Source organism: Mus pahari, chromosome 6, assembly GCF_900095145.1.
Source record: "Mus pahari chromosome 6, PAHARI_EIJ_v1.1, whole genome shotgun sequence".
NCBI lineage: Eukaryota > Metazoa > Chordata > Mammalia > Rodentia > Muridae > Mus > Mus pahari.
The window spans coordinates 77,333,514-77,348,168 of record NC_034595.1 but is presented as its reverse complement, the minus strand read 5'-3'; the positions used below and the strand labels follow the sequence as shown (position 1 = coordinate 77,348,168).

Below are 14,655 nucleotides of genomic sequence, written 5' to 3'. Positions count from 1 at the left end.
GAACTCAGAAATCCGCCTGCCTCTGCCTCCCGAGTGCTGGGATTAAAGGCGTGCGCCACCCCGCCCGGGGGGCCATGTGTCTTAATCCACATATCTCACTCAGTTGTGGGAGTAATAAGGACAGATAAGGGAGAAGCTGCTGCAAGTTCTGGCCCCCATGGGCTTCATATACATGCTCGCCCACACTGAGCCACAAACCCAGCTGACCCTGCATGGGGTTGCCAACCCTGAGTTTTCTGATATAGCCCCTCCATGTCCCCTGAGCCCTTCATACCTGGTCACGGTACCACAGACCACTCCTAGTGGGCCCTTCCTTCCCCCCTTGCTCTGTGTACTGCAACCAGCACAGCAATGGTCAGGTTGTGTCCCTAGAGCTCACCAAGCATAAAGAGCCCCGTACACCTACCTGGTGGGCTCTAGCTACCTGACCCCAGCCTGCTGCCAGAAACTGAGACAGCCTTGTCTCATGGTCATAGTCTCCTATTAGAACTGAAAGATCAGAAATAAACGTCTTGGTTGAGGCAGAGGCAGAAGACAGTTCCAAGGCTAGGCTAGGCCAGACTCCTGCCCAGACTGCCCAGCTCAGCAGCTAGAGGCTTCTGCCTTTGCCCCCTCTGGTCGTGTCTGGACAACTGTGGTCAGCTCTGCCTCTGGCAACCTGCTCCAGGGCCCTCTCTGAGTCAGAAACTTACGAGAAGAATCAGAAACTGCCAGGTGGTGGTGGCGCATGCCTTTCTCAACCGTCTATAACGGGATCTGATGCCCTCTTCTGTCTGCTGCCCTCTTCTGTCCTGCAAGTATACATACAACAGAGCACTCGTACACATAAAATACATACATACATACATACATACATACATACATACATACATACATACATATATACGTATTTAAAAGCATAATAATGAAAGAAAGCAGAAGCTTGGGCTGGCAGATAGGTCCGTGGGTAGAAGTCTTCCACTGCGAGACTGACAGCCCAAGTCTGACCCCTGAAACCCACATTTAAGGGAAAAACAGTTGGTGGAGGGGCAGGTTCTAGTGCCCCTCAGCCATTCTCCCGGTCAACTGGCAGCCACTGTGACCACGCAGACACTGCTGGCGGGAAGGTGGTGGCTGCGTGCTGTGAGTGCACCAACATTTCTGGAGATTTCTACACAAAGAAATCAAAGAACCTTTCTCCCTCCCAAAAACAGATGAATTCCAACCCCTCCTGAGACCATAGCATAATAAGAGACTCTGCCTTAGAGCAAGGTGGAGGGAGAAAACCAGTGCCTCCGACCTACAGACAGACAGACAGACATATACACACACACACACACTCACTCACTCATATAGACATACACACACATACAGACACACAGACACACTACACAAATAACTTTTTAAGTGTTTGTTTAGAATTTAGGCTGGGGGCTGGAGACAGGCGTGGTGCGTGTGGTACATATATCTATGCATACAGGCAAAACACCCACAAACATAAAATAAAATAGATCTTTTTTTTTTTTTTTTTTTAAGAGGCTTGTAAGCTGGCCAGTGAGGACTCAGAGACTACTGTAGTCCTGAGCAGAGGTACCAAATGTATGGGTGGTTAAACTGAACCAGAGCAGGCAGGTATCCTTCCTTATGTAGCCCGGGCAGCACAGTACTGGCATGGGCCTCCTGGTTCAGAGATCAGCCTTAGTTTGCGGTCCAGTGCCACCTCTCTGTTTTTGGGGGGAAGCAGCCTCATTTCTTTCTTTCTTTTTATTTATTTATTTATTTATTTTGGTTTTTCGAGACGGTTTCTCTGTATAGCTCTGGCTATCCTGGAACTCACTTTGTAGACCAGGCTGGCCTTGAACTCAGAAATCCGCCTGCCTCTGCCTTCCGAGTGCTGGGATTAAAGGCGTGTGCAGCCTCATTTCTTAAAGCCTCAAGTTTCTCCTCTGTAAAGGAGGGAACTATGGGGGACAGTCCCTAACGACTGTGGCGCTCAGTGCACACTTCGAGGTCATTGGTATTAATGTCTCTACTTGGCAAATGGGAAAACTGAGGCTTAGAGGGGTTAACTGACTTACTCATGGTGGTCACACAGATGAGAAGGACGTGAACTGGCGTCCCAGGGACTCTCCCTGTGCCAGAGGGTCTCTTCGAAGAGACAGCAACTGTGCCAATTGCCTAAAGATACAAAAGTCCGTCTGTAAGTATAAGCCTGGAAGGCTTCACCAAGAATCTGACCATTCTAGCACTCTGATCCTAGGCTTTCAACCTTCAGAACTGTGAGAAATGAACACTGCGCAAGCCAGAGGGAGAAAGAATAATAACAGAGGGTTTAATAAAAGCCTGGGGAGTAGTAGCGGCTCAGACATAATCAGGCACTGAATTACAATAAATGTCAGGAATCTTTATCACCAACATTTAACAACAATTCGTTTCCATTACCACGGTTCTCCATTCCTAAATTTGTTTTGTTATACCAATGTAAAGCACCCCCCAACCCCCCCCCCCGTGCTCACACCCCTCCATCTCCAGCCGCTCCAGTTGGAGCCTGCAGAGGCCCTGGGTAAGACACCCCCCTTTGCCACACTTCTGTCTGGCAAACTGAGGGAAGGGATGTTTGCACAGATGTGTGGCCCGGGGCATGCAAATAGTCTGGGGGGGGGGTGGTGTTGGCAAATTCCTGTTCCACCAGGGCCCACCCCCACCCCTACATCTGCTAGAGGACCGACCAACCGACCGGACTCCTGGTTCTGAGATCCCAAGGAAGTTCTTCTCTCCTCTAGCTCGCTGCTTTCAGCCATTTTGGTTGTCAAAGGCCTGTTTCTCCACAGCTGAGGAAAATGGAGATTCCCCCCCTTCCGCCCCTCGTACAGTTTCCACCCCAGGGGATTCTTAGCTCCAGCTTCAAAAATCCCAGTAATGCAGTGGAAATTAAAGTTACCTTAACTATTCTAATCTTATAACAATTTTGCTTCAATCAACATCTAAATGTGACCACATGTGCCCAGACCACCCGGTGGCCTGCTTGAGGGTGGGAGGTGAGTTCTGGGGGTTAGAAGACAGCGAGAGGTTCTCAGGCACTGGAGGGGCTTCCTGGCAGGGGGTGCGAATCTAAAGGCCACTGGATCTGTCTTCTGTGGTCTCCTGACCTGCCTACACTGAGCAGCCTTCCTGTCTTCATGCTCTCTGGGGCAGGCCCTCTTACTCTCCTCAACAAGCTGGCAATTGTTCCAGGGGAAGGGCCAGGAATAATGATGCTCTGTAGACAGGTGGAGTCGAGAGCTGACTACGGAGGTTCCCCCAGGGCTCCCCACTAATGTGGGCATCTAGCCCTGCTAATCATCTTGAAATTCAAAATAATTTCTAAACAAAGGATTCCGTGTCCCTGTCTCTGTCTGTCTCTGTGTGTGTCTCTCTGTCTCTGTCTCTGTGTGTGTGTGTGTGTGTGTGTGTGTGTGTGTGTCTGTTTCTGTCTCTCTGTCTCTCTCTGTTTCTCTCTGTCTCTGTGTGTGTGTCTGACTGTATGTGTGCGCGCACGCCCGTGCTTGGCTATGCACATGCTATGGTGTGGAAGTGGAGGTCCAACGCTAACCTCTTGGTGCCAGCCCTTGCCTTTCATCTTGTTTCAGACAGGGTCTCCTGTCTGCCACTACCTACATCAGACTATCAGGCCTGTGCCACTATGCCTGGATTTGTGTGGACTTTCCATGTACACGAGAGGACCTTGCCTGCTGCCACATCCCCCTGGCTCCACATTTTCATTTTGTACCGAGTCCCCCGATTATGCACGGGGTCCTCTGGACTTACCCACATCCTCCTCTTCCCCAGAGCCTTTCCACCTCTGACACAGTCAGCACTCAGTGAACATTTACTGAGCGCATACCTTGTCCTGAAAAGCTATGCTAGGTGCTTGGGGGTTCAGCAATGAGCAACACAGATGTGACATCCTCACAAGACTACCCTGCCACAACCCCCCTCACACACTCATACATCCATACACTAGCTTTGTAAGACAGTTCCCCAGCAATAGCCACATTAATTATAACTGCCAATCAGGGAATACTCTGTCTACATTAAGGTGACACACTGACCTTCTTTTGTCGCGCCTTTCAAACAGCAAGTAAGTGTTTTCATAGTGGCATTCCCTGAAAACACTGGCTCAGCATCCACGACAGATAAACAGCGGCCACTGAGGGCAGAGCTGGGACCACTTGCCTCTCACTTTCAGCTTCTCCTCCCCTTACACTGCTTACAGCCATGGGCAGGAGCTCCTGGCAAATACGGTTGAGTCTAGGCCAGTTAGTATAGATCTGTTTGTTTGTTTTATTTTGTTTGGTTTTGTTTGAGACAGGGTTCTCTGTGTAGCCCTGGCTGTCCTGGAACTCACTCTGTAGACCAGGCTGGCCTCGAACTCAGAGATCCACCTGCCTCTGCCTCCCAAGTGCTGGGATTAAAGGTGTGTGCCACCACTGCCCCACTAAAACGTATTCTCTTTTAATGTGTGGATGCTTTGCTTGCGTGTAAATCTGTGTACCGTGTGCACATCTGGTGCCTGTACATGCCAGAAGGGGGCTTCTGTCTCCTTGGAAATGGAGTTACAGCTCATTGTGAACCCCCAGTGAGGGTGTTCTGAAGGGGAGCCACTGCTCTGCATCACTGAACCATGCCTCCAGCCCTCTGGTTTTTACATTTATTATATGTGTGCACACTGTTGTGTGACACAGCACATGTGGGGAATCAGAGGACAACTTCCAAGATTTGATTCTCTCCTAGCATATAAGTTCTAGGGGGTCAGACTCGGGTTGTCAGGCTTGGTAACCCCTGTGTTTGCACGCTAATCGATTTTGCAAGCCTTTTCTCAGTCTCTGTCTCTGTGTGTATCTCTGTTTCTCTGTCTGTCTCTGTCTCTGTCTCTGTCTCTGTCTCTCTCTCTCTCTGTGTGTGTGTGTGTGTGTGTGTGTGTGTGTGTCTCCAGGGCTTCTCTGTGTAGCCCTGGCTATCCTGGAACTCACTCTGTAGACCAGGCTGGCCTCAGACTTGGAGATCTCCCTCTGCCTCCTGAGTACTGGAAATAAAAGTATGTGCCACTACAACCCAGTTAACTCTGGTGGCACATGCCTGTAATCCCAGCATTTGGGAGACAAAGGCCGGAGAATCAGTTCGGGGTTATCCTCTGCAACAAGATGAGTTTGAGGCCTGAGGCCATCCCGGGCTACATGAAACCCTACCACAGCAAAATACAAATAAAAATGTCAGAAGGTTTATATACAAATAAGCACGAGGATACACAAACACATCCACAACGTGCACAAGACAGAGTGAAACGCTCGAATGGTGATTACTTGGGTTCACATCCCACATGTACCAAGTACCGGCTAGGTACCTCAGCCCTTCCTTTGCAACACAGGAGAGTCATTAGGTTGTAATGCTCGAGGGGGTGGGCAGCTCACCCAGCACTGGCAGACAGCGGCTCCCCCATAAATAGGAGCGCTTGTTCCAGAGCACGTGTGTCCATGCTCACATATGCTCTCTTGCCCCTGCACATCTCCCCTCCCGACCTCCTCTGGTCCAGCTGAGTTGGAGCCGCTGGCTTAGCTGACAGTCCCGGGCCAGAAGCATCAGAAAAAGAACAGCTGCTTCCCAGCATCCCCTGGGCTAGCCAGTGTGGTAAGAAGGTGCTTGAAGCACCAACAGGGGCCTCCACCCAAGTCAGGAACAAGGGAGCCCTGTGCCTCGGCCCCCTCCACCGCTCCTTACAACCCCGTCCCCCCAACCTCTACTGCAGTAGCCCCCTTCCCTTCCCCACGGTAGAAACTTTCCTCTACTCCTGCCAGAGTGTAAATTGCCCCCAGGAATGTGCTGAACCCCACAGCTCCCCTCGCAGTGGCCAGCGGCTGTCCTGGGGTCAGGCCTGGCCTTACATCAAAGGCTCAGGAGCGGGTAACTACGTGTCTCAGCCTGCCGCCACCCTCCCCTCCCACTAGCACTGGCTTCCAAGGAACAGCACATGGTAGCACTTAAGCTCCAGGAGAACGAAGGATGCTTTCCTACACCCTACCTCTCGCACGCCACAATGAACCACTTGTTAGGAGACTATTTTAATTTTACTTAATGCGATTTCAGCTCCTAAGGCCTCTGCTGCCGTCACTTCTTGGACCGACCCGGATGCCCGACGAGGGAGGCCAACCTCCCAGGAGGTGTAGTCTGATGCGGAGACCTCACTAAGGTGGGGTCTAGGGCAGGAAGGGAACAGTTACATCAGGGTCCAGTCCTGGGGCTGGGGCTCTGGACTCCACTCAGGAAGGGGACTGGTTGAGGGAGGGCTCTGAGCTAGCTTGTACAGTTCAGGAGGCCAGGCTGACTTTGGAGTGCGTGCCAGAGAGCCTTGGCCAATAGATTCTTCCAATGCCTTGAGTGTAGCAAGCAGACGCTTAGCCTGGCGGCCGCGTGAGCTTTGCTGTTGGATCCCGTGGAGGTTAATTAGAGAAGGATACTCCGCGCTTTGGCCAGCCTCTAAGAGTTACCCCATCAGGTGCATCTTTGAGCAAATTAAAAACAAAACAAAACCCCAGAGTCCCAACAGTCACTTTCCGGGATGATCTGGCGACCCCTGGTGGCTGAGGGCTGCAAAGCGTGGCCAGAGGCTAAGGCTCCCCAGACTGGCTCCTCACAATGCAGTAGGGCTTGTCCATCCTGCCTCATCCTGCTGGAACAGAGTGGATGGTGTAACAGGGAGGGTTGAGGGGTGCTTGAACTACATTTCATTAACTACAGGGGTTTTGTGGGGATGTAGGTGGGAGAAACCAACTATGGAGGCCTTGTTTCCACGGTTTGCAACCCCCAGGATGTTTAAGGGATTTCTGGGAAAGGAGATAGCCAAAAACCTAATGCCAAAATGGCTGCTGTGAGGCAGAGTGTGGCACACGGAGAGGAAGGAAGAAGGAAGAGCCCCCACCCAAAAGAACAGGGCAGTGTGGCTGGGTTTTTGACAGGGTCCACACATACTACACAGCGCTTTTCCTGTGAGTCCCAATCTCCTTATCCCATTCATTCATTCATTCATTCATTCACTCACATCTGGTATGACAGGATTAGGGCATTATGCTGAGTCCCAACCGACTCCAGTTGACCAACACAAAGGGTCTGCCATGGACCCCAGACTGTACCTGCAGGAAGAGGGAAAGAGGCTCCAAGGATGGGGTCCTAGAGGGTCACCCTCCCTCTACCGGGGAGAATAAATGTGACGTTATTCTCCAGTGGCCTACCATAGCTGAGGGAAGTCTTGTGCAAACCATCTCATCCCTGAGCCCTCAGGACCCTGGTCTGATCCTCGTGAACCAAGCCGTGTTCCCAGCATGGTGCACCTGCCACCAGCTCTTCCCGGGCGTGTTAACCAGGGAAAGCCTCAGTTTCCCAATAACCTGGCCAAAATTCGAGGCCCTAGGTTGTCCCAAAGAACGGGCCTGAGACAACCTCTGCCTCCTCCCTTTAAGATTATCTGGAATCTGGAGAGAGGGCTCAGTGGTTAAGACAACTGGGTGCTCTTCCAGAGGCCTGCAATTTGATTCCCAGAACCCACAGAGTAGCTCACATGCAGACAAAACATCCATACACATAAATTAATTTTAGAACATTAAAAAAAAAACAAAAAAACAAAGACTATCTGTGGCCAGCAAGAAGGCTTGGGATAAAGGTACCTGTTGCCACACCCGACAACCTGAGTTTGACCCTCAGAACACACGGGGTGGCAGAAGCCAAGTCTTCTAATCTCCACAGCAGGCCACAGTATGTGGGCACATGAGAACCCAGACAAGTGCACACCACACACACACACACACACACACACACACACTGTATCATTTTAACTATCTATCTAGCTCTGGTGAAAAGGATCTATATCCAGTCAACAGGAGGATTACAAGTTCAAGACCAGCCTAGACAACTTAAATCCTATTTTAAACAAGTGAGAGCTTTTGTTGGTTTCGTTTAAGTTTTTGTTTGTTGTTTTCAAGACAGGGTTTCTCTGTATAGCCCTGGCTGTCCTGGAACTCACTCTGTGGACCAGGCTGGCCTCGAACTCAGAGATCCGCCTTTCTCTGCCTCACTAGTGTTGGGATTAAAGGCGTGTGCCAGATGCTTGCAAAGGTGTGTGTGTGTGAGGAACTGGGGATGAGCAGTGCGGAGCGCTTGCCTGGCTTGTTTGAGACCTATGTTTAATCCCCTGCACTCACAGTAAAGCTATCCCAAGCCCCAAGGCTGGAGAGTGACCCTAAGAGCTGTCAGCCATCAGAACTTCAGTCAAGAACAGGGACTGTGTGTCTCCTTCAAAGGCTGCGGTCTCCCTCACTTGACAGCTTTATGACCTCAGGCAGCCGGACCTTGACTTTCACCAGTGAAAATAGAATCATCGACCAGACAGAATCAATCCAGCATTTGCTGGTAGTGGAGGCAGGGCCCGGGCCCCACGGCTCCCAGGCCCCACGGCTCCCAGGCCCCACGGCTCCCACACTCGTTTCTACTCCAACTCCACATGCTGAGCAGAAGGAAAACAGGACAGGATTGGGACTTCACTCAAGAATGTGTCTTTATTGAAGAATTTGTAAGAAAAAAGGATGGACCCTCCGTAAAAAGAGGAGATGTTGCCTCCAAACAGCAGGGAGGAATGAGACCTGGGCGGCTTCCCAGAAGCCGGTGTTTCCGGCAGGACTGGCTTCCGTGGCCTGGCAGACTACAGTGTCACTTCAGCCAGCAATTCTTACCCACCCCTTCCCAGCGTTCTCCCTCCCCTACACAACCCAAGACTCCCTACAGCCATTTGCCAATGGCGTCATGAAGGCGCGGGAACAGATGCATCAGGCTCGTCCCTTAATGGGGTCAAAGTGGGGTTTGCTTTGGAAAATTCACAGGAATGTAAAATGGTTTGAGCTCTCTTAGTCCAACCAAGGGCAAGTACATCCTGTCCTTCTGAAGGGAAATGGAGCAAAGAACCCCCTTCTGAGGTGCAAACTTGTGGGGCAAACGGACTATCAGTCTGCTCTTTATTAGCATGGACAATGGAAATAAGGTTAGAAGAATATATAACATCGGTTTAAAAGTCACTGAGTCCCAGGGGCAGAGGAAGCAAGCGCCTGCCTCTCTCTCCCCAGCAGGCATCCGCTTGGCCGCCCAAACCCTAGAGATGCTCTCACTCTTCTCCAGCTGGGAGGTTGTCTTCGATCCGCCTGATGAACCTCATCCTGATTTCTGTCACGCCATCTCCCTTCAGAGTGTCCTGGACAAACTTGGCCTCCACAGCCATCTGGACCTGAGGAATAGAATGGACAGATGCCAAACCACAGCCTCTAGGGAACCCCTTAGTGAGGCTAGATCAGAAATGCCCAGGGAGGAAGGGAGGGAGGGAGGGAGAGAGAGAGAGAGAGGCTAAAATTCACTATATAAAAGTATAAAATTTCCAAACTTTTCTGTTTTGTTTTGTTTTGTTTTGTTTTTTTCGAGACAGGGTTTCTCTGTAAAGCCCTGGCTGTTCTGGAACTCACTTTGTAGACCAGGTTGGCCTCAAACTTAGAAATCCGCCTGCCTCTGCCACCCGAGTGCTGGGATTAAAGGCGTGCGCCACCACACCCCCGGCTTCCAAAGTTTTTTTTAAAGGGACTGAGTCCCACAGAGACAGGATTACCAGCCCCAATACTCCAACACCAAAGACAGTGACGTCAAGCAAGCAAGCAAGAGGCCTCAAGCCACTTAGACTGTGGCCCAGGTAACCTGTGGGAGACAGGGCTGCCGTCCACTGTTTGCAGGGAGCAGCACTGTCACTGGCGGTCAGGACTAGGCAGAGGTGTCTGACTTGGACAATAAGAGGCTGGGTGAGCCAAAGCCCTTTCCCTCCTCCTCCTCCTCTCAGCCACGCATCTACCAAACAGCCAGCGAGCTTGGGCGCCCTGGAGGTGGGGATGCTCCTCACCATCTCCAGGGCTCCCCGCAGCACTCCACACAGGAGGTTGGAGTAAATGAGGGCCGAGTGGTTATCGGGAAGCTCCACAAAGTCCACCAGCGGGTTGTTTTCCAGGATGAGGGAGAATTCGTCTCCAGCTGGGCTCCAGTTGGTGACGCTTGGAGTGATGCCCAGGTACATCTTGAACGCCACCTGTCGGGGACACACAACAGCACAATGGGGAACTGTGACAACTATGCCATTGGGAAGAACAAAGCGGTGGCCTCCGAATCTTTAGAGATCTGGGGAAAGAGCAGCGCCCACTGGGACTCCCTCTTTCTCCTTCAGGCACCATACAAGGAAGCAGCACTGATTCACTATCGCCTGCCTGCCTGCCTGCCCCATCGGAAGGCCGCTGCCTTGAACTGAAGTCTCACTGAGGAGGGCTATCTTTGCTTTACTTTTTTCTATAGCTCAGGCTGGCCCAGAGCTAACTACACAGTCCACACTGGCCTAGAATTTGCAGCAACTGTCCTACGGTTGTCTTCAGAGTGCTGGAATTATAGGCCTGAGTCACATCTGTGAGTCACACCTGCCCAAAATGCACACTCTCAAACCTCCACGGCACTCGGCTACACTTTCACAGCTGACAAAACTGGGCTTTAATTTCAGTGAGGCAGACACACCCGCTGGCTTTGTCTGTTTGTAGGTAGGATTTTGCTGTATAGCCATGGCTGACCTAGAATTCACATACAGAGCAGACCAACCACAGATATGCTATGACTCTGAAGTTTGCCTCCCATGTGTGGGTATCACAGGCACATGCCATTACACTCAGCCACACCGAGGTCATAACACACAAGAAAGAGCCCAGCCACTCTTGGCTGGTGGTTTTTCCCAAACCACCAAGAAGGTTGCTTTGGTCCAAAGAGCTGCCTAATTGAATCAGTCTTTTGGGAGACTAAGGGAGACAGTGAGAGTGCTCCGCAATGGCAAGCTTCAGGGGGACAGGTGGCCCAGGGAAACAACCTTAGCAATGACATCTGCAGTTTCCCGAAAGTCATGACATCTTCCAACATTTGACCGTGCCAAAAAATCTTCAATCAGTCGGACTCCAATATTGTAGCCCCTTGGAAGGAAATCAGAGAATAGGCCATTACAAGGTCAAAACGCCTTCTATTTAAACATGAGGTTGTTGTTGGCTAAAGGAGGAGATGGGGATAACACCTCCACACCCTCATAAGTGTACCCCAAGTGTCAGCTTCACAGAACCGACCAGATACAGCATGCCGGAGCCACGGCTGTCTCTTGTGAGAGACACACTCACATTCTATCCAGCTGCTTGTTCACGTCTTCGTCGTTTTCATAGTCCTTGCACAGTTGGGTGACAAGTGCTCCATAGGTCAGCGTGAACAGCTCAGAACTCTGAAAGAGATGCACAAGGCAACTGGGACCAAGCAGCGCAAAAGGTTCAGGGAGGGTCTGGACCAGCCTGGCTACAACCACTGGGATTCCAGGGAAAGCCACCTGAATGCCTGTGTCTGGGGGACATCACCCCTGAGGAGTGGCCAGCAGGACAGGACTACAGCCACACCCACTGCGAACTGGCCATAGATGGCACATCAGGCACTTCACAGTCATCTTCTAAGACAGCAGCGGTCTCTGCCAACCCGGGCTCTACCACAGCTGCCAGCTTGGGTCACCTGAACCTGGAGTGGGAGGAACAGCCACTCACTGGAGTCAGTGAAAGACAGAGCCAAGACACTCTGCTTCAGGGCAGGTGTGACCAATGGCTTCCCCTCACCTTAGAGAGGGTCCTGACATGGACTTGGCTGTACTCCCAAGACTTGGGATCTCTGCTGCTCATGGGAGGAGCTGGCAACTGTGGGCAGCTCTGGGTTGGCAGAGAAGGAAGATCCCGAGAGTCCATTACCCTAAGGGCAACTTCTCTTCAAAGTCAACAATTTGGGGGGAAAATTAATGAGCCTTTTGACACATTGGTATATGTCTAAAAAATGGGCAAATCTAAGAATACAATATTGGGGGGGGGGCTAGTTCATTGGTTAAGGGTTCTTACTGCTTTTCCAGAGCACCTGAGTTTAGTTCCTAGAACCCACATCTGGTGGCTCACAGCCGCCTATGACTCCACCTCCAGGGGGTCCAACACCCTCTGGCCTTAGCAGGCACCTGCAGACACATGGTACACATAGACTCTTGCAGACATATATACAAGATAATAAATAATCTTTAAAAATAAAACAATAAAGCCAGGCAGTAGGGCACAAGTCTTTAGACCCAGCACTTAGAAGGCAGAGGCAGGCAGTGTGAGCCTGCCTGGTCTACAGAGCAAATTCCAGGACAGTCACGACTACAAAGAGAAACTGTCTTAGAAAACTAAAAAAGTTAAAATAATAAAAATAAAATTTAATTGTGTGTGTGTGTACACACATGTCCTTACCAGGGTTGTGTATGGGGTCGGAAGACAACTTTTGAAAGTAAGTTCTTTCCTTCTATTATGTGAGTCCCAGAGATCAAACTCAAGCTGTCAGACTTAGCAGCAAGTGCCTTTACCCACTAATCCATCTCAGCAGTCCAAGAACACACATTTCATATACCTGGAACACAAGGCTGCTCCAAACTGGTTTCTATTACTGTGCTGGTTAGGTCTTTGTCAACTTGGCACAAACTAGGGTCATCTGAGAAGAGGGAACCTCAACTGAGAAAAATCCTCCATCAGACTGTCTATAGGTAAGCAGGTGGGGATATGTTCTTGATTAATGACTTTTAACATTTTAAGAACATTTATACGTATGGGTGACTGCTTGCATGTAAGTATGTGATGCCGTGTGCATACCTGGTACCAATGGGGGACAAAAGAGGGCCAACGCTAACCCTGGAACTGCAGTTAGGGATGGCTGTGGACCACTGTATGGGGGCTGAGAAGTGAACCCAGGTCACCACTGAGCACTCTAGCACTAATCATTATTAATCAGTCATTAGTCAATGACTGACATGAGAGGGGCTAGCCTACCGTCAGTGGTGACACTGAGCAGGTGGCCCTGGGCTGTATAGAAAGAGCAAGCCAGGAAACAACATTTTGTTCTCCTTGGTCTGTGTTTCAGTTCCTGCCTCCGTGTTCCTTCCCTTACTACCCTCAATGTTAGACTGGGATTGGATCACACAAGACAAATAAACCATTTCCTCCCCAAAATGCTTTTACTCAGGGTCTTTATCACATCAGTACAAAGCAAACTAGGACAGTGAGTTAGTTCTGGAAGTTGGGCACTGCTGTGACAGACCTACCAAGTTAAAAATCACAGCCGGGCAGTGGTGGCGCACGCCTTTAATCCCAGCACTTGGGAGGCAGAGGCAGGCAGATCTCTGAGTTCGAGGCCAGCCTGGTCTACAGAGTGAGTTCCAGGACAGCCAGAGCTATACAGAGAAACCCTGTCTTGAAAAACCAAAATAAAAATCACAGAGGTTTGTGGGGGATGGATTTGTGTACCGTGTAAAGGTTGTTTTGTGTTATTCAAACGCTGATTTCTGGACTGGAAGAGTGGATACAGGCCAGGCTTGGTTAAAGTGTAGATTACTGAATCTACTCTTAGACCAAAAACCATTAATAAGCCAGATATTTTATAGACTTTGGTACAGATTTTATATTTGGTACAGACTTACGGTTATAACTTGTTATAACATACTATGTATATATGTCTCTACTTTTGTTTTAGGTATTGTACCTATTCCTTAAAAATGCAATGTTAAATTCTAATCCCTTTGAAAGCTACTTTACAAACTGTTTAGGATAAATAAGAAATGCAAGTTAATAGTCAATCAAACTTATGGTCATGTTAGATACTAGCTTAGTTAATTATGGAAATAAGTTTCATTTAGCTTGCTATAAATGTTTTCAAAGTTAAACAGAGAGTAGATTGCTAGAAACAAACAATTCAGACATACCATAGACAGACAGGGTCTTCAAAAACCTAAGAGATCTACAGAATATGGCATTTAGAGATGTTTTAATAAAAGGCTTCTCATGACAGTGACATGTCTGTCCCTGGCAGCACCCCCATTCTACTTTGAAGAAGTGATGAGCATCAAGAACCTCCTTATGAGTCTGGTCCAGATGTGGCCAGCTAGACATTGGGCAAGACACTGCCCTTGCTTCAACTGGACACAAAATGCTGTCCAAACTGGACAGAAAGGATGCAGGGAAGTCGACTGCTGAACTTAGTAAGAACAAGGTGGGCAAGCCCGTCAATATCTCAGCTTCACAAAAAAGTCTGTCATATTCTGGGCTAGAAGGCCAAAGACAGATTCTCCGACGAAAAAGAAAAGAATATGGGTGATTGTCCAGGGAGCCAGCTGTCTCTGTCATTCCCTTAGTTTTGGAAGCTGCTTGCTCTACACTTCCTGCATACTCAGTTAGTATTGACTCTTTCTCAGGTCTCTGATGGCGTTGAAGACTAAATAGTCTTATAATTAAGCTTAAATTGTTTTGGACTTGAGAAAATGTTTTAAGGTATAACAAGATATTCTTAGGTTTACATGTACAAGTTTTGATAGAAAATGTTTTAAATACAGAACTCTAAACTCAACAAGATGGACAGATAATAGAGTACTTTTTCTAAGGTTACCAAATACAAATGGACTAGACATTGTAAATGTAATTTTACTGGATAAGTTTTCATAATTGTTACTACTGTATACATTTGTTTTTGCTTTTGTTTTTTTGAGACAGG

The 14,655-nt window shown here is 49.4% G+C and overlaps 1 protein-coding gene across 1 annotated transcript in view; it reads right to left on the bottom strand.

The window, feature by feature from the left end:
- Positions 1 to 8,541: 8,541 nt before the first annotated feature.
- Positions 8,542 to 14,655, bottom strand: part of Trappc3 (trafficking protein particle complex 3) — a 15,237-nt gene continuing 9,123 nt past the window's right edge. The window contains exons 2-5 of the mRNA XM_021200486.1: positions 11,238 to 11,335; positions 10,940 to 11,039; positions 9,941 to 10,123; positions 8,542 to 9,283 (exon numbers count right to left, since the gene is read on the bottom strand). Of these exons, the coding sequence (XP_021056145.1) occupies positions 9,164 to 9,283; positions 9,941 to 10,123; positions 10,940 to 11,039; positions 11,238 to 11,335 (501 nt within the window). The 3' untranslated portion in view covers positions 8,542 to 9,163. The remainder of the gene's footprint in view (positions 9,284 to 9,940; positions 10,124 to 10,939; positions 11,040 to 11,237; positions 11,336 to 14,655) is intronic.